The sequence below is a fragment of the Pseudoliparis swirei genome, chromosome 19, assembly GCF_029220125.1.
Source record: "Pseudoliparis swirei isolate HS2019 ecotype Mariana Trench chromosome 19, NWPU_hadal_v1, whole genome shotgun sequence".
Classification (NCBI taxonomy): Eukaryota; Metazoa; Chordata; class Actinopteri; order Perciformes; family Liparidae; genus Pseudoliparis; species Pseudoliparis swirei.
Window position 1 is genome coordinate 21,211,991 of NC_079406.1, and position 20,665 is coordinate 21,232,655.

Below are 20,665 nucleotides of genomic sequence, written 5' to 3' on the forward strand. Positions count from 1 at the left end.
AAAACATTATTGGTATAATTGAGACATGAGATGAGTATATTGTTTTAGGAGTAACTCAATAGAAGGTAGATGAGTTTCTGAAATGTTGTGCACTGAATGTCTGTACCTGAGGTCACTAGGTGCACACACACTGACTCACTAAGCTAATGTTGGAGAAGGCAGAAGTTTAACGACTAAAATGTAATTATGTACAGTGTGTTTTTATATTTGTTCTTATTATTATAGTGTGTTTGTACCTCCTTTGATTGGGAGAGCCCTGAAAAACAATTCCAATGTGTCTGGACTCTAGGCACAAATGGCAAATAAAAACAACAACCTTGAACCTTGAACCTTGATTGAAAGTATGAGCCTCAAAGTCTCAATTCACCAAAACGCCTATAGAGCGTATTCACGTGACGTTAGAATCTCAATCGCGCCATCTTGGGGTCCACTTATTAAATGTCAGAAGAAGTTGACCTGGCTGTCGTGTCCGCTGTTTCATTATGCGAGAGCCCAGCAGCCTCATGTCCTTCTGCATTACCAAAGAAAGATTTCAGCGGTTGGAATTGAATATTTGCAACGCTTTTTTACCTGATTTTACTCGCTCAACAATTTGTGGTTAATTCGCTAGTTACCCCTAGTTACCAGCACAGAGCCCGGTCACATTCCTGTAAAACAGTTTTCATTTCCGCTATCGACCATGGGACATTAACAACTATTTCTGCGTTATACTTGTTGTGGAAATACCACAAATGTCGGAACATCAAGCGCCCCGTGTCTGGGTTCATATATGATCCGTAGTCGCACAGCTCCGCCTCCAGGACGAGTGTCTGGATGAAGCCGCTTCCAGCTCCTTCAGGACCAGCAGTGCCTGGCTGGCCGTGCTGAGTGCTGTTCCCATGGAGCCAGTGTTTTATTTTACCTTGAAATGAATCACAGAGTAAAGGCAGACATCGCCCGACGGAGTTGCCATGTTCATGGCTTCCTCCCAAGTTTCCATCCACAGTTCCTTTTGCGCAAGTGAAACATTGATTTTCGCTCGGCGAAAAAGCAAAAAGAGATTATTGACGAGTGTGTCAATGGAAACGTGCCCACAACCCGATGTGTCAACAGAAACACGTGAGAACAGTCGTAACGCTCAGACGCCGAGTGAAGCCGAAGTAGATGCATGACAAGTTGAAGTAATAGCCTGTCTTGTTGAGCTGATAAACCTATATTCTGAATCATTAGTCCCACATCCAACAGTGAGGCACAGTACCATAATCACAAGGCACACCGCTTTGAACTGAAATTGTGTCTCCTTCAGGATATAATGGTCATTTCTAAAGAAGAGCGGCATAAAATAAAGCAAAGCAATGCCGTGCATGGACCCCAACATGGCCGCCAAAGGTTGTTGTGGTCACGTGAGTGAATACGCTCTAGATTTATATTGCAAAGAAATCAGTGATGCTTTTTTGACCATTCATTTCCATCTTTTGATTATTATTTAGGTTTATGATACTTGTTAATTTATGATGGATTAATTCAGCTAACTTCCTTAACAGTTTGATTTGAATTGATTACATGTTCTTTTTATCAGGAATGTATGTTTTTTTAAATGCATACTGAACTGGCCATATACTCAATCTTTGCGCCTATTAAAATAACACTTTTCAAAATAATACTCCCCTTGTGTAAAACTGTTGTCCTGTAGTGTATAGATTATGGGGTGGCAGTGACTTTGGTGGGACATGATTTAAGCCAAAGAATGATTGGGGGTGGCATTATCGAAATGTCAAAAGTGTTGAGAAGTGCAGAGCTGCCAGTTGGCTGATCTGTAGTTTTCCCCTGCACTGTATCATCACACTATCGGGGTTATGGATTATATTTCATGGGGGGATTGAATAGGGCTCTGGAGAAAATGTAATATTATGATGTTGTGTGACCAAATATCTGGATAGTCTGTCGATACCGGTTGACTATTGGTGCCTAAACAATAATATTTACACAATGAGATTGTTCCTAAACATTTTTTCACAAATGTGAAAAATTAAGCCTTTTTTATCTGTTTCATCGATTAATCCAAATAATATTCCGCAGATTAATCAATTATCGAAATAGTTCAATGTAGCTCTAGTTCAATGTTCTTTCATTCTGCTCTGTTTTTTTTCTTCAATTGACCAAATTAGTTTCTTGACATGCAAAGTGAAAGGTTTTGCTTGTAGTGATGAAACCACATAATGATCACCTAGCATTTTAGTGTCTTTCAGCTCATTGTTTGTTTTTTATAGCCTTCAACTTTACTGCTCCTCCATTGTGTAGAGAGTGTAATCTGCTCCGCACAAATGACCGACCTGCTGGTGAACTGAAATATTCTCCTCCGTAAATTAATGGAGACCAAAACAAAGCTCCATTTGAATGAATAGTGGACATTCATCTGGTTGTCTGTACTACGTTATGAATGTAATTCTTTTGGATGCTGGGCTGGAATATTGTTAGATTTCACTACTTTTTTAGGGGGTAAATTAGCTCTGCAAATTCCTGTCATGGCACTGTGTACAAAGTCTCAACCAGCTCACTATGAAATGTTGGGGCCATAATTGCGGAAGCGCCTCTGGGGGAGGGGTATTTTCTCTGAAAATGGTCTCCACAGGGAGAACTCAAGTACCAATCTAGAGAGTTCCCATGAGGCCGCGCTCTGGGTCTATAGGGGTTAAAGGCCAGTGAACGATTGGTGAATAGTGGGCAGTCATTACTGTCCAGCTGCTCCAGCTCTAACACTCTCCTGCTTGGGGACATGATGGCGTCTTTTACACTACAGCTGCTGACAACTGTAACAAGGATTTATTCACGGTGAGATTAAAGTCTCGATTATCACATGCAATTGTCCGTTTGTACACTTAAAACATTTGTAGCCGACATGTGTATTTCTGTAGGATCACAGAGTCTTCTTCCTGTCACAAAACTAACAGTAGGATGAGAGGCAAACATGATATACACTACCGTTCAAAAGTTTGGTGTCACTTAGAAATGTCTTTATTTTTCAAAGAAAAGCACTGTTTTTTCAATAATGATAACATTAATCAAAAATACACACTATACATTGTTAATGTGGTAAATGACTATTCTAGGTGGAAACGTCTGGTTTCTAATGAAATATCTCCATAGGTGTATAGAGGCCCATTTCCAACAACTATCACTCCAGTGTTCTAATGGTACATTGTGTTTGCTAATCGCCTTAGAAGACTAATATCTGATTAGAAAACCCTTGTGCAATTATGTTAGCACAGCTGAAAACAGTTATGCTGGTGATATAAGCTATACAACTGGCCTTCCTTTGAGCTTGAAGTTTGAAGAACAAAATTAATACTTCAAATATTAATCATTATTTCTAACCTTGTCAATGTCTTGACTATATTTTCTCTTCAATTTTCAATTCATTTGATAAATAAAAGTGAGTTTTCATGGAAGACACGAAATTGTCTGGATGACCCCAAACTTTTGAACGGTAGTGTACATATAAATAAATCACCTTTAGGAGGAAGCGCTGTGCCAACGGCTGCTTGTTTCAGTAGTGGCGTTTTGCTTTTATTTTATTGTCTTTTTTTTGCACTTTTCCTCTCTTTTTCTTCTTCTTTTCTTTCACGTTTGTCTTAGTTACGGTCGGACACTGGACCATAACTACTTTTTTCGATACTTCTACTGTGGCTTTTGTTCACTTTGTCGTGAGTATCGGTGAGCATAACAAAACAATGACGGGGACCGTCGTCTACTCGCAGCTCAGCTGATCGCTGTGCAGGCGAAGCTTCTGACTGGAGACAAACCTGTGATCCCGATGGAGCTACGGAGAAGGGCTCGCGGCTGCAGAGCGGGTGTCAGCGGAGGGCTAAACGAGGAGATACAAACCCTCGGTACCGTCGATCATAACGGGAACGTGAGGTCTTTGGCGAATAAGACGGATGAGCTCGGCGCTGGTAATGACCGAGAGGTCTTCCGTGAGCAGTCTCTTGTGTTTCACTGAGGCGTGGCTGCCGCGGACTATCCGGATCACAGCGCGTCTTTGCCCGGCTTCAGGACTGTTCGGGCTGACAGAGACGCTACACAGAGCGGTAAGAAGAGGGGGGGCGGGATCGCTGTTTATGTGAATGAACGGTGGTGCCACCCGGACCATGTGTGCGTGAAGGAGCGCTTCTGTAGCCCGAACATTGAACTGTTGGCCGTGGGGATGCGCCCGTACTATTTGCCGAGAGAGTTCACGTCCGCCATTTTGGTTGTCGTGTACGTGCCGCCATCAGCTGATGCTGAGGAAGCTGTGGACACCATCCACTCCACTGTGTCTGCTCTGCTGAATCATCAGCCTGGAGCATTCATGGCTATCACTGGTGACTTTAACCACACCACACTGGATAAAGCTCTGCCAACCTTCCACCAATACATAGACTGCCCAACTAGGAACAATAAAACTCTGGACTTGCTGTATGCTAATACTAAGGATGCATACAGCGCCACTGCCCTTCCCCCCCTCGGCAGGTCTGATCATGACCTGGTCCGGCTGACACCCAGGTATGTTCCTCTGGTGAAGAGGCTGCCGGTGACCACCAGGACTGTGAGGAGGTGGTCTCTGGAGGCTAACGACGCTCTACAGGACTGCTTCGAGTCAACGGACTGGGATGTGCTGTGTGGAGCGAACAGGGAGGACATCAACAGTATGACCGACTGCATCACGGAATACATCAAGTTCTGTGAACACACCACCATCCCATCACGGACTGTGCGCTGCTTCCCCAACAACAAGCCCTGGATCACCAGGGACCTGAAGGCGCTTCTTAACATGAAGAAAGCTGCTTTCAGGTCTGGAGACAGGGATGAGCTGAGAAAGCCCAGCGCAACCTGAAGGTGAAGCTCAGGGAGGCAAGGACTCCTACAGGAGGAAGCTGGAGGCCAAACTCCAGCTGAACAACACAAGGAGGTGTGGTCTGGCATGAAGCAGATAACTGGCTTCAAGGTGGGAGGAGACAGCCAGGGGCTCCTGGAGAGGGCCAACGAGCTGAACTGAGTTGTCAATAGGTTCAGTTCACAGCCCTCCCCGTCTCCTCCACACATCACACCTCCCAAACACCTCCTCCCCTCTGTCCCCCTGCTGAGCTGCACATCCACCGAGCCCTCAATAACAATGGGCTCCTCCACCTCCCCTCTCTCTGTGACGACTGACCAGGTGAGAAGACAGCTGGAGAAACTACACCAGCGCAGAGCTGAAGGTCCTGATGGCATCAGCCCCAGGGTCCTAAAGACCTGCGCCACCCAGCTGTCTGGTGTCCTGCAGCGCCTCTTCAACCTCAGCCTGAGGCTGGGGGAAGTCCCGGTGCTGTGGAAGACGTCGAGCCTGGTCCCTGTCCCAAAGAAGTCAGCACCATCTGGCCTCAACGACTACCGACCAGTCGCCCTCACCTCCCATGTGATGAAGGTGCTGGAGAGGCTGGTCTTGGCCCACCTCCGGCCGCAGGTGAAATCATCGTTGGACCCTCTGCAATTTGCTTACCAGCCTCATGTGGGAGTGGACGACGCCATCATCTACCTGCTGCAACGAGCTCAGTCGCACCTGGATGGAACCGATGTCTCTGTGAGAGTCACTTTCTTTGACTTCTCCAGTGCATTTAACACCATCCAGCCACTGCTGCTGAGTGAGAAGCTGCAGTGGCCGGTGTGGACGCGTCCACCATCTCCTGGATCACTGACTACCTCACAGGCAGACCACAGTTTGTCAGAATGGGCCGTGTGCTGTCAGTGATGTTGGAGCCCCACAGGGAACTGTTCTGTCTCCCTTCCTCTTCACCCTGTACACCAGTGACTTCCAGTACAACACGGAGTCATGCCATCTGCAGAAGTACTCTGATGATTCTTCTGCAGTGGTCATTAGGGATGGACGGGAGGAGGAGAGGAGCAGTGGTGATGAGAAATGGGCGATGAACCTGCGGCTGAGCGTGGCCAAGACCAGAGAGATGGTGGTGTCAGGAGGAAGGCGACAGCTCCTACAACCTGAGTGTCCTCTGAGTGTCCTGGGGAGGAGACATGGTGGAGGAGTACAAGTACCTGGGCGTCTCCATCGACAGCCGACTGAAGGCCATCAACGCTGCAGCAGATGCTGTCTTTTTGTGTGCCAGTGTTTGTTTTTATCTACTGCTCCGCCATTGTCTGCTGGGGAGCAGCATGGCACTGTGACAAAGTCTCAACCAGCTCACTATGAAATGTTGGGGCCATAAGGAAGCGCCTCTGGGACTGAAAATGGTCTCCAGGAGAACTCAAGTACCAATCTAGAGAGTTCCCATGAGGTGGGTCTATAGGGGTTAAAGGCCAGTGAACGATTGGTGAATAGTGGACAGTCATTACTGTCCAGCTGCTCCAGCTCTAACACCTCCTGCAGGGACAGATGGCGTACTTTTACACTACAGCTGCTGACAACTGCCACAAGGATTTATTCACGGTGAGATTAAAGTCTCGATTATCACATGCAATTGTCGTTTGTACACCAAAACATTTGTAGCCGACATGTGTATTTCTGTAGGATCACAGAGTCTTCTTCCTGTCACAAAACTAACGAGGCAACATGATATACACTACCGCTCAAAGTTTGGGTCACTTTAGAAATGTCTTTTATTTCAAGAAAAGCACTGTTTGAGATAACATGAATCAAAAATACACACGACATTGTTGTTGTGGTAAATGATGACTATTCTAGGTGGAAGCTGGTTTCTCCAGTGTTCTAATGGTACATTGTGTTTGCTAATCGCTAGAAGACTAATATCTCTGATGAGAAAACCTGTGCAATTATTAGTACAGCTAAATATTAATCATTATTTCTAACCTTGTCAATGTCTTGACTATATTTTCTCTTCAATTTTCAATTCATTTGATAAATAAAAGTGAGTTTTCATGGAAGACACGAAATTGTCTGGATGACCCCAAACTTTTGAACGGTAGTGTACATATAAATAAATCACCTTTACGAGACAAATGTGTGCACATGTATTCATGCAAACACACAAAGACACAGATATGCATGGACACACAGATTACCGACACAAACAGATGTCTGCCGACATACACCTACATGCTTCACGCACATACGCATGAACACACAGACTTGCATACGAATACAGATGTGAGCAGACAAACGTGAACTTACTCATGTAGATCTGGTGTGTACTCTGCAACAAAATATGCTAGATTGTTTTCAACTCACAGCGGCACTTTTCAGAGATGGAAGCAAGCACCATTTCTACCTCTAAGTTGAAACCGAGATTTGCATTTTGGATTGTAAATGTCACACTGTAGTGCAATGACGACTTTGCATTATATTTGCCTCGTTGAGAGGCCGGGATGGCAGGGGAATCTGACAGGGGAAACACAGTGACCACCTCCTGTTGCTCTGCTAATCACCATTACTTATTTCCCCAGTACATTGTTTCTTATTCTAAAAGGGAGCATTGCATAGCTTTTGTTTGTGATTGCAGTGAGCTTGAACCCTGCTTTTCATTGGGAATGAAATCATGTTGCAGCTAATCACAAGTTATTTTGTTTGAGAGGGAAGCAGTGAGACAATTAGGTGGACATATGTCACAAGCCCTGCCTGTACTCTGATGCAGTGTTTACAGCAATTAGGGGGAGGAATCTATTTAAATTGTTCCTTGCAAACACAAGAGATGGAAACAAATAGAAAATAACCGGAACAACATGATGTCTGAAAATATAAAGAGTGAAGTTTGTTACAGGCAAAATGATCCAGTGGTAAATGGCAAGAGGTAACAACTACGTTGAGCAACATTTGATTGTTGTTGGATTCAAAGCCATCATTAGGTAGAAGCTGCTGTGCAATTAATTCAAGCAATAGTCCCTAATATATTAAATTGAAAGAGAAGTAAGAGGCATATTAGAAGGAAATGAAGCCAAGAAAGAAGCATTGATAACATGATATTTCTCTTTTTTGTGTGTGTGTGTCATGATATTTTACCTGCACAGCCAGTTCCTCCATTTTGTGCCAATAACCTAAACAAGCATGGAGCCATTTTTATGTCAAAGCTACATTAGTTGTTTTGCCTCAAACAAGGTCATGGAAGAACCTAAACACACACTCATGTTAAATCTGAAAAACCCTAGAACCCATCATTGGTAAGAAATGTCAATATTAACATACATTGATGTGTTTCATCATAATACAGTCATTTAGTTTCCAGCTCAAAGAATGTGATCAAGTGTGCAATACCTCTTTATTGTTTGAAAAAACACATAGCTCTTTTCTGGATGTATTTCTGAAAGTATTATTATCAACTTATAACCGCCCTGACGTACATGAAAGAGCAAAAACATTTTCTTTCCAAGTGTTTTGTCTCCTGAAAACTGTATGTGATTAAACAGCAAATAGTTTAGTCATGACTTAAAGTCCTTCTTGAGCTATGGATACAAACACATTAATTTTTTAATTTAATTTATTGCTGAAAAACTATTATTGCTTTTTATTGACATATTCACTATTTGTATTTAATGTACCTGCCAAGTCGCTAAATGTTAGTATTGAATGTATTTAGTGTTCACTAAAATGTGCTGTTTCTTTCCATTCATGCACCCTGATTTGGCCTGGTTTTCTATATTTTGTAATTAGTTCACTCTATTTGCATTTAGTTTCATGAAAAGACATGTGTTCATGAAATGTAAAAAGAGCAAAAATAGGTCCTGATTTGGGATTCTGAGTTAAATCAACTATAATCACTCCCAATATGCTGTAATAACTACATAGAAGGACCTTTTTGACCAAGATAAGATGTGAAAAATACAATCCTACCAGTTTGGCAAATTGTATCGAGCGTCACCCGAGATAAGAAATGAAAGTGAACTATGTTTGTTTTTTCCACAATGCTGCAAAAGGATAATGCATGACTCCTGGAGTAATACATCAGCTGAGAAGATCATATTTCTAGCATTCAGAATTAATCACAGCCATCTGTTTGCCATCTAAACTCTTAGGATAACAAACAGTGTGCTTCCCTGTGGTGCTCTTATTTTGAAAGTCACTGCTCCGGCTGATGTCAGTGTCCTTCCTTGGTGTAATATGACCGCGATGCAAACAAATTGTGGTACGCTTGCCTGACTTGACTTGCATGCTGAGTAAGGCTTCTCATTCTGAGTCATGACTCTGAGCCTCGGACAACTTGGATTCTCCTGGGTGATTTCACTCATGACGTTTATAAAACTTCTCTATCTGCGCTGTTACTGAAAAGAGCTTTAACTGTTTTGAAATGACATCAGCATTCCTATGTTTTAAAATATAAATAAAGGTTTGGATAACCTGAAGAGCAACTGACACTTTGATTTCAACTTTTGCTTTAATGTATTTTGATATCAGAGGAACACAAACCCCAGCTAAAAAACTATTTAAATGTTATTTTAGCTTAGTTTTAAGGGATGCAGGTCTTCATATTTACATTATAGGGCAAAGTAGTGGAAGAGTGGATTTAGATAATTGCATGCACTGAATTGTGTAAATTGTACTCTTAGCATAAATTATTCAAGCAGTAGCTCACAATGGGTCAAGGAATGTTTTGATCTGGTGTAATAAAGTCACTACACATCACGGTCTGAAGTGAGCTATTGCGTTTATTAAACGGTCCTCAAGTATGGCAATATGAAAACTATTTTTCATAGTCTTTTTTATATATATATTGATGTATAAGGTTCACAAAAAAACAGGCCCTCCTGGGCTGGCTTGAATTGATTTAATTTGGTTCTTTATTTACATAATTTGTTTGTTAATGTTGCCATTAATTGTGCAATGACTGAAAAACTGTCCAGTGTCAGTGGGGGGATTTTGAGGAATGCTTGTAGGCTTCGAAGGTTTGCCTTTACTTTAAGGTCGAGGTATGTTACTTGCCAGTCGCTCTGTTGAGAGGATTCACACTTGTAGCCACTTACAACCATAATCTCTCATGTCAACAAGTGCATCAGATCGTTTCTGACTCGTGGTTTATGTATTTCTGCTGCGTTCTTGCTTTCATCGTCAAACAGACTTTTTTACTATGTATCTATAACTTACTTTGTGTTGGCGGAAGTTATTCCCCCTGTGACCCGGTCCCTTAGCAACCTTGATGACACATTATTCTAACTTTTTCTATCTTATTTTTTCAGACACAGATCGATACTGAACGCGCAAAGGAATTATATGTTTTTAATAGTTGTTTGAGCATTTAGCTCAAGACACAGCATATATTCTGTGTATAATACAGCTCTTTAAAGTACATTTAATCAAAATCATGATCCTTGACAACGCTGTTAGTTTTTTACCTTACATTTACCAACAAGATAATCGTATCTTCCTGTGTTACAATCAGGCTTTATTTGTCCAGCCTTGATTTGGTAATTGTTTCTAACAAAAAGCAAGATGTAAATAACGAAACAGTGGAGGGCTCAGGGGGATTGTCAGCACAAATTAGCCACTTAAGGTCATCAGATTACCTTCTGGGTGTAAGCAGAAATAAGTGAAACTGAAAACTCTTTCTTGCAGTCATGATACTACTCCTGTCCAAAATTCCAGTTTAGTTTTTGCTGCCTGTGCTTTAGAATACGTAATGCTAAAGATAGTTGAAGTTGTCATATAAGGGATGAATAAAAACACGGCCAAGGGGTGAAATTAGTTTCTATTGGCTTTAAACAAGTTAACTTGAGATCCAGAAAAGCAATATATAAGTTTAGGAGTTCTGAAGTGAAGCGGCTGATGAGCTTTTCGTGAGACAGATCAGTTTAAGGGAAGATTTTCAGTCACAAATGGCTGGATTACGCTAGTACTGTGGAAGTCATGTGAGTGAACATGTATTCAGGTTGTGTTGTCTGTCTCCTCAGACCACGTACCTTAGCCGCCCCTAACAAAGCAGTTGTCATTTTAGGAAAAAGCTGGAATGATGCTAATGTGTAAACGTAATGATCTGAGAACCTTTATTTGCAGCACCTCTGGTCCTGCTCATAATTCACTGGCACGTTCCCACAACAGAAAATACTGAATCATTCATAACTGTCTCATTTCAAACGGGCTCCGTGCTGCAAGTTGGCATCTCTCAATAAGTCAAATCCTTCATTTCGCTCTCTGGCACAAACACTCAGAGTGCCGCAGCAATGTTCACTGGACACAGTGAGAAATAAAAGGGTATTACGCTCACAAACACATAGTACAGCAACTACAGGTAACAAAGTTACTGCTTTTCTGATTATTTTTTTCCAGTCCAAGAGCTTGTCTAGAGATCCAGGACTAATTGTCTATGAACGCCTGCTGGAGCTTGAGCAGGAACAAATAAAGTGGTGTGAGATAGTTTGCCAACGGGCAACAGTCTTGATGGAGAGGACAATTAACGTCACCGTTTATCTTGTGTGCTCTGCTTGCCACATGTTTTCTAGATGGTGCTGCTGGACATGTAAGAATTATAGTGTTTGTCCTGGATGTCTGAGCAAAAGGAGCTCTATTCAGTCTCTCTGTGTCGCCATAATTCCTGTATGTTTCTCTTTCAGTCACTTGAAGACAGTGATATTAAAGCTCCATATACTCCAGAAGCTTTCCAATCATGCCGCTTGCTGAAAACAGAGAAGACACACAGTTCACGCCGACCATTTTCCCATACACGATTGCAAACAAGAGCTTCGGTTTACGATACAAATCTTCAAGGGTACTGACATACTTCATGTCTTTTTGTATCATACAAGTCTGCAGTATATTTACATAATAACTCTTGAAAATGGATACAGTTGGATAGCTTTGAGATACGCTATTCCACAAAAGCGGCACTCTGACTTCGTTTCGGCTTGGTTTGATCGCAACGACAATGTACAAATGTACAGACTGGCCTCGCTCTGCAGAGGCCTCCACAGTCTGAGTGAGAACACCGGCAGGTGGAACTGGACCACTTAGACACAAAAATAGAGAAACAGAATTGCTGTACATGTTTAGTGGGAGCAGTAACGCCGCACGGTCCATTTTCCCCTGAACCGACTGGCCCTCCCATCTGCTTGGTACTCGGAAGGTCATCAGCACGATCCCCTGCAGTCTTCAGTGTCCATTGTTGAGCAGATGAAGGAGCAACAACAGAAGGCTGAAGGCAGCTTGAAGCAATAAGCTGGGAGCTGAAGCAGAGTTTGAGAGGCTGTTGGATGACAGGGTGGACTGGCCCACGAGTAGTTCATTTCCCAGGGCCTGGCAGAAGAGAAAGAGATCATTTAATGGCCGCTTCTTGGATGGTCCGATCTTGATGATATTAAAGTGTGTTTCAAACAGCCCTTTGTGTTTCAGGTGAATATCATAACACATTGTAGAAAAGCAGACTTATGATAATGTGTGTCGGCAACAGTAACAGTCTGACTGCACAATGCTTTTGTTTTATGAGATGGTCACTGTGTAAGTTTTGACAGTCATAGTCATAAATTATTGCTAAGTTTTGACCAAGAAACATAGCCAGGTACACATGGACTTTTCTACCAGCTTGAAAGATGTACATAGGTGGTCTTAAAAGTGCCATGGATAAACCTTACTGTTCCAATTTAAGTGGTAGTTCAGGGAACTATTACGAACACAGGTAAGGAAAAGAAAATGTACACGGGAATTGTCTCATCCTTCCACGAACATACGTCCATCAAAATAATTTAATCCAACCAAATCCAAACGTAGTGCCAACAAAAAACTACAAACCTGTGTTGGTATTATTGTATCCAGAATGTTCTTCATTGTTTCTATGGTGTCTGGTGGAGATGCGGTGCTCCTGTTTTCTCTGCTGCTGTGGCCGGGGCCGGGTGAACTGGACTGGCTGACGGTTGGCTGCTGGTCTGATTCACTTCCAAACGCCATGAGAGCATTCCCTGAAACATTCGACAATATAGCAATTATAAATAAATCAATCAATAAAAACAGTTGTCAAACTTCAGCAACATCTTATTTCTGTTCCACTCATGTAATATTCAATCACGACAGATGCCTCAGGTTCTGAGTCGTACATTTTTCATGAGCGTGTTTGCTGGACCAGAGTTATAGTTTAGATTTGGTCAGAGCAGAGAGAGAGAGAGAGAAATAAAAGAGAAAATACTCAGTATTCTCTTCAAGTAGCCTAACCAAACTGCACCTGCCTCTCCACATCGACCTCATTAACTCATAGACCGTTTGCACTGGCCAAACAACTCTGAGACCTCTCTCTGTATCTTTCCTCGGCCCGGCGCTCGAGGAAAGACTTGCCAACGATTCATCTCGCCGCACACACCGAGCAGAGATACTCATGTGTGTACAGGTTCATTGACATGTGCTCGTCAATTATGAGGACCATTCGCTATTCACACAGAGGTCATAATATAAATGCGAAGAAGAGAATGAGCATTAGGAAACATGGCAGAAGATGCAATAAATAAATGAAAAAGACACCCATTTTTAACTTTTGGATTTTTAAAGATCACATAACACTTGGGCTGTATGCCTCCAATATATTTGTACGCATACAAGAATATTTAAGATATGTTGATCCTTTTCTTAGTTGTCTTTTTTATCACAATATATATATACTGTGTATATATTTATATATATTTTATATATACAAAAATAACCTAAAAAGTGTTGATAAGAGTACTGGTATTGATAAAGTCCTAACGAGACCCAACAGAACGGCTACTGAAGACGTTCTCTTCGCTTGATTTTTTCAACTGACTTTAGCAGCTTACATAACAGACACTTTTGCTGTTATTGCATTAAAATAAAATAAAAAATGTTGGCCTGGCGGGGGTTCCCGTTGGCCGAGCAACCAGCCTGTGACGTTTACGCTTATTTCTTCTAGGTCCTTGAGCAAAAGAGAGAGAGGGAGAGAGAGAGAGAGAGAGAGAGAGAGAGAGAGAGAGAGAGAGAGAGAGAGAGAGAGAGAATATACTGTTTAATCGACATACATCTTACTCTGGTGTCGTTTGGGCATGCTGGGAAACATCTGTCTCTCTGCAGCCCGGCGGCTCTCTCCTGTCACTTTTGTCTATCACAGAAGTTATTTACTTTGCTCTTCATATCAACTTTGTTTTTATGTCATCACTTCACATTATTCTGATAAGGGAACGCTTTTTTCTGTATTTCATGTCATAAGTAAATGACTCTGGCTGTACCAGCAGCGTGGGGAAATTTACAAACATTTCATTAAGACCCCAAGGAACCATATCAACTTGTGGAAAAATGGGCATAATATGGGTCCTTTAACACTGAAAGCAAACATATCCTTACTCTTTCATCTCAGGTTATGTAAATATATGTCTTCCCATGCAGCATAAACAAAAAAAGAAGGCTCAGATTACTAGTCTGGACAACATCTATAAATTGTACAAAATGTAAAAGTTTGAATTTGTTTTAAAGCTCTCGGTCAAGAAATCGATGAGAGGAATCAAAGTCACAGAGACATGCGATTCTAAGGTAACTGACAACTGTGGATCAACACACATGCTAGTTGTAATTGAATGCTGAATTATACAATATAACTATTTGTGTGATAAAAAGTTGTGGTATGAGTAGAGTGACATACTTCATGTCTTTTTGTATCATACATATCTGTAGTATATTTCCATACTAACTAATAATATTTACATAATAAATGGATACAGTTGGCTGGCACCAGAGTCTTTGTGACTTCACGTCTCATAGAGTCCATTGGACCTGGCTGAGTCTGAAGCTGGTCCTGGGTCCTTGCCCCTGCTTCCTGCATCCTCTGGCCTAGATCTGGCCTCCTTCCCAATGGCCCTGCCTCCTTCTCTGTGCCTCCTGCCTCAAAGGCCGACCACTGTGGCTGGCCTCTTTCAAGATGCCTCTTGCAGTAGCACTGCTGAGGATTTTTCTATTTGTTGGGAGTTTTTCTTGACCCGATCTGAGGTCCTGGGACAGGGATGTCTAAGTGTACAGATTGTAAAGCCCTCTGAGGAAAATTTGTAATTTGTGATATTGGGCTATACAAAATAAACTGAATTGAATTGAATATATTAGTGCAATTCTGATCTGAGACCATTTGTTTATTGATGCCATCTGATCTCAGTTAGTTTCTTATCTCAGTCTGTGTGCTTGGAACTGAAGAGAAACTGTATAATTTACAGTACACTTTGAAATATTTGGTATCTCACTGCTGTTGGCGTAGTTCTCCTGTCAAGAAACTTTGTTTCTTTGAATGGTCAGCAACTGAGTAAAAAAACACACAATCATAACCGCTCTGAACAAACAAGAAACAAAACCCCTCCCCCAAAGACCTGTGTTGGTCCATTTCAGTACATCGAGTGAGACTCACGGAGACATATGTTGTCATTGAAGTATCCCAGGAAATGATCACAGTCTTCTCTCCGGCTGCCACTGGCCGAGCAGGAGCACCACGGGGCCACACTGGACGTTGAGTTGTCGACATAGTTGGGAGTTATTGTGCTTCCTGTGGAGGGAGCGCACCAGGCCTCAATCAGTATTAAATATTGATGTTCCTTTTGAGTTGGTGCACTGTAGTGCTTTATTGTCTGAAACTTTAATGGACACTGTATTTCCTATCTTGACCTGATGCACAAGATTAGTCATATTCTAGTTGTGTTCTCTCAGACTGGCTGTGCACTGAGTCGGGTGATACAAGAGAGAGATTCTGGCGAATACTCCAGTTTTCTCTTTTTTAGGTCAGTCATAGTGTTGAGATTTCTTTTTCTTTTTCTTTGGCTGTTTTTCCCCTTCAACATAGTGAAGGTGTGATTGCAAGTGCTTTAATAAATACAAGACAGGAATGAAAATGCCAAGTGTGTGTTTGTGCTGAAGGGCATCATTTGAGGTTCTTAAAATGCATTAGGTTAGCTTCTCTCTCCAGTGTGAGGACAAGAAGTGGATGATCATTTTACGGACTGTTATAAAACAAATAAAGGCACCTCACATTGTGTAAAAAGCCTCTGTTTTTCTGTGTTGAGATTTGTTTATGCTTCTTTATCCGAAACCATGTTGAACCTTTGTCTTGGTTTCGAATTATAAATTTGATTTTATTCTCACACTCACTCTTAACCTGTTTATTTACAGTCTCTTTTGCTAGCTTTCTCTCATTCCTATGTATGGAAGCCTGTTTCCGCAACTGTCGAAAAAAATTAGGATCCTGTTAGTCATAATAATGAGATAGTATCTCATAATAAAGTGATTTTATCTCATTATCTCGACTTACTATCTCATAATAATGAGATACTATATCAGAATTTTGACTTACTATCTCATTATTATGAGATAGTATCTCATTATTATGAGATAGTCAGTCAAAATAATGAGATAGTATCTCATTATTAGGAGATAGTATCTCATTATTATTACTTACAGAATCCTAATTTTTTTCTCACAGTTGGGGAAACGGGCTTCCATACGTTCCTGGCTCTATGTTGCGGCATAATTCTCCAACACGGCATACGGTGAGTGCATAACTTCCTTTAAATCTCTTTCTTCTTCCATCTGTTAATGACATTTTTCCATTTTTCCTTTCTGTGCTTCCGGTGTATCGCCTCCCAGGTGTGCACCTACCTAAGAGCCCTGTGTAGGCGAGGAGACAGGCTCCATAGTTCCCTTGGTTGCAGCCATTGGTAGACGTTTTGGAGGGTTCACAGTCGTACTGGAACTGCGCCAGGCGAGACCTAGAAAAGCAACGGGCAGTCGTTACTTAGGACATGATAGCTCACTCTATTGTTTTATCTAAAAAGTTAGTTGATTCTTTTTTTTTTCTTTTTTCTGCTCATTGGACTGAAATGTGAAAGTGATAGAAAGAGTAATATATTTCATCCACCAGACCTGCGATCATTAGTGAAGCCTTCTGAGTGTAATGGGGCTGTGAAAAATAATGGCCATGACCAGAGATAGCAATGAGCGATAACTCTGATCCATCTGGCTCTTTATCTGTGCTAAATATTTAATGTGTTATTGCAACTGGCTCTCTGGGGTGTTCTAACCAATGGTGGCAGAAAGCTTTAGGGTGAAACACTGGGCCATTTTGTTGATTGGTTGCCTGTTTATTTGGTTTCAAAGAGCCATAATACTGAACAGCACTGGTCCAAATATGTACAGTGTGTATATTTAATACCTATGCTCATGGAGTACTTGAATACACTGGGAGTGGTTAAACAATGGCTTGGCTGATTTGGGATACTTTAAAAAAGAATGAGTTCATTAAGCCAAACCAAACTGGGGATTACGATCATATTGCAGCAATATGTTAGAGTATCCTTAAGGGACCAAGTGGCTAAGTGAGAAATAACTTTAATATCTGTTACAGACACGAGAGAAAGACTGAAGTGAATGGGAGCCAATTAGAAGCTACCATTTCGCTCCCTTCTAACCTGCACACATAGTCCGCGTTGCAGATCCTCATCTGTGTAATGCAGTTGGGCTTTTCCACGCTTTCATAGGAGCAGCTGGGTACAATAGTCTGCCTCCGACGCTCTGCGCATGCTGTGTCCGTACAGGGGCAGAAGAGCAGCTCGTGCGTGTAATCGGCGGGGACGCGGTCGAAGAACCTGCGCAGAGCCTTGTTGCATTTATGCCGATTGCACAGGCCGGACTTGGCCGTGGGTTTGATGCAAGCTGAGACATATTCTGTGCGGAGCTTCTGGCACAAATCATCCACATTGCAAGCCTTGGCCGCATCCAGGCAGCGATTCACAGTTGTCATGCCAACATCGGAGTCTGTGGATAGAAGTAAGGTCAAAGACAAGCGTGGATATCAGTGGAAACATAAGACCAACAGAACAGATAACATGATGCGTTTATGTGAATAAGAGCGTATGTGACCTGTGGTATGTACTCAAGTTTGTTTATTCAACATGCTGAGATGCGTCTTTGTAAGATGTTCAAAAGTTGAGATCGGTAGTTTGGAAAGTAGAAAGTGGAAGTGTCTGTGAATGAACAATGGAGGCTCATTTCCTGAGGACCAGAATAACAAAATGAGTATTAGGAGAGGAGTGTGGTTTCTATTTCCAGGCTTTGAAAGCAAAACAATTTCTTAAAATGGAAATAAGGAAATAAGTATGCCCAAATGGGCTTCTTTGCATTATTCTAATGCTAGCACAAGAACCGGGGCCACGCCTCTCCATCTTTCTGATCAAACTTGTCATGATGGCTGCCGACTACAACTCTTAACCTGGTATGTGCCGGAAGGGGGAGGGGCTTTAACTCTTAATGAGAGAGTAAAACAAAAGCTGATTTCTCTAGAATTCAGGAAATGCCTAAACAAATCTGAGTATCTTTAAAGTCCGATCTAATGACAAGTGTGACTTGAGTCGAGTTAGTGTTGTGTGATCTGCAATGAAAACAACAAGACAACTTATTGCATCGGTGAATAAACCGGCTGACTTTGAGCTTCAGAGATGAGTCAACAGTTATTTTTTGCAGTTTTGTAACTTCTGCAGTTTTGTAACATTATTGTTCTGGTCGGATTAGTAGATGGATATATAGCCTACATATGCAAATACATCTTCTAAATGCAAGTCACTTTTTCATTCCTTATTTTCTTATAACCATGAACAAACAATTACCAAAACACTGAGATGTTTTTGTGGAATGTTTTCATTCTATGAGATTGCATTGTTTTTTTTTGCCAGAGGCTAAAAGAAAGAAGTCAAAACTTGAGGATATTTTATTATTATAAGTTAGTGGTTTAGAAAAGTGCCTGCATTAATATTCATGGTCAGTCATGCAAATGAATAAGGACGCCATCCCACAATATAGTTCTGGATGCTGGAATTGTGTTCATATGAATTATAATATTTGTGTAACTGTGTCTAAAAAAAACATAGGACCTCTATTTTCTTTGGGCATGCTTCCAAGGGAAATCCAGTTGAGTCATGTATTCGTGCTCGAACAGAACTTATTCAAAGGGTGACATTGTATAAAATTAGGTGAAACTTAATGAAGGTCAGTGAAGTTACCGGCTGTAATAGAGGCCAAGCGGACGTAGTCGTAATCCTTATGCACCGTCTCATAGGGATAACTCTCCACCAGGTTGAGCCCTGAAAGAATAATAGAAACATTGATGTTGTAACATCACAATTCATTTAAACTATATTAAACAATACATACCTCATATATCACACATATCTTTTTGATTTAACCCCTTGAGACTCCAGTCAACTAAATTATAATGTATACTTTCGGTGCAACGGATCGTTAAACTGTCAGATCGGATCACAGATCGAATCAGCACAAAAGATACTCTTAGAGATCCCTGATCACTTCTCTTTTTTGAGGCCAAGACTAATTGCAGATCATTGATGATTCATAATGGCAGACACGGATCCCTTTGTGGTTTGATTGGAGCAGCTGGTATGCAAAACTCCAGACAATTTCCTTTGTTAGCGATTCTACGACTCTGAAGTCAGTGTAAACCATAAACAACTCTAAATGTTATCCTTTTACGTTGTTGTAGTAATTTATACTTTTCAGAATTCAAATGACAAGGAAATAAAAGATTGTATGTTTGATTAAAACACATCTTGTCATTAGTCATTTTAATGATGTTTCATAAGCTGCGTAGAACAAGTGTTAAGAAGTAAAACAGGTCACAATTCATCTCCAGTATCTATTTATGTTGTTGTGAAAACATCTCCTTCAAACCACTGCATTTATTCAACACTATATCTTATGATAGCGTCATAATTTACCAATGCCTTACTCATTTTCACTGAACAGACTGAACGCGGAATAATGTAGCTGAACGTAATCTTCCTTCTCGTGCGGTGAATTTTCAATATGGACTGTTTGTTTACAGTGTTACATTATTGGATATCGACGATGTCCTGATCGCATATTTTACTGAATATTGTCCGTCAGTCAAACTTTATTTCACTGTGTTAAACTGTGTAATTAATCCTCAGTCAACAAGCGTACCGAACTGCGAGGGGAGGTCTGTACCGATCACGAATAGGTGGTCTGTTACACCTCCAATTTATACACAGATAAAAGTTTGCCTTTTATTCTCTTGTCATCTGTATTATTTAAACAACCTGTGGTTCTTCTGCTCATGAATGACAATGAAATAAAAGTTTTGAATTGTGCACATAAAGACAAGTGCTAGTCAGTATGCACTGACCATGTATGATGGACTGATGAAGGCTCCAGTAGATGCTCAAGCAGTTCTTCTCCTTTTTCATGCCCCGTTTACACTGGCAGCCATGCATGGGGCTGGACAGCAAGGCGGACACGGCATTGGCACACTGGCTCCTGGCACCGGGCCCCAGCTTCACGCTGCCGTTACCCGCCACACACTGACGCAAAGTCCGTAGGCGTGGGCTACAAGTTTCATCACTGGAGCACGAGTCTCCAGCCACCAAGCAGTCTCTGCCAGCCAGGATAACCTCTAACAGAGCTGTGAGAGAGACAACCAGAGCACAACAGATAGCAGAAAGATGAGCGGGGGGTTGAGATGGCAGTTGAGGTGTAAAGATGTGATGGAACAAAAGAATAGGAGGAGAAGTCTGCTGAAGTGTGACACAAATGTCAGGAGTAATAAAGGATTAGATTAAATCTGCTGGATGGCTTACAGTGTAGGTCTGAGATTGTGAGAACGCACAGGTGAGATTCTCCTGCCTGTGTCATTACAGCCAAGAGAACTGTTGCTTCAGAACTTGAGACGCATCATGCATCTTAAGTTTAGTGAAACTCTGAAAGGGAATCCAAAATACT

General features: G+C 41.6%; 1 protein-coding gene across 1 annotated transcript in view; it reads right to left on the bottom strand.

The window, feature by feature from the left end:
• Positions 1–10,915: 10,915 nt before the first annotated feature.
• Positions 10,916–20,665, bottom strand: part of gfra4b (GDNF family receptor alpha 4b) — a 38,266-nt gene continuing 28,516 nt past the window's right edge. The window contains exons 2-8 of the mRNA XM_056439459.1: positions 20,073–20,348; positions 18,913–18,993; positions 17,326–17,671; positions 16,517–16,626; positions 15,276–15,410; positions 12,677–12,843; positions 10,916–12,184 (exon numbers count right to left, since the gene is read on the bottom strand). Coding sequence (XP_056295434.1) covers positions 12,041–12,184; positions 12,677–12,843; positions 15,276–15,410; positions 16,517–16,626; positions 17,326–17,671; positions 18,913–18,993; positions 20,073–20,348 — 1,259 coding nt within the window. The 3' untranslated portion in view covers positions 10,916–12,040. The remainder of the gene's footprint in view (positions 12,185–12,676; positions 12,844–15,275; positions 15,411–16,516; positions 16,627–17,325; positions 17,672–18,912; positions 18,994–20,072; positions 20,349–20,665) is intronic.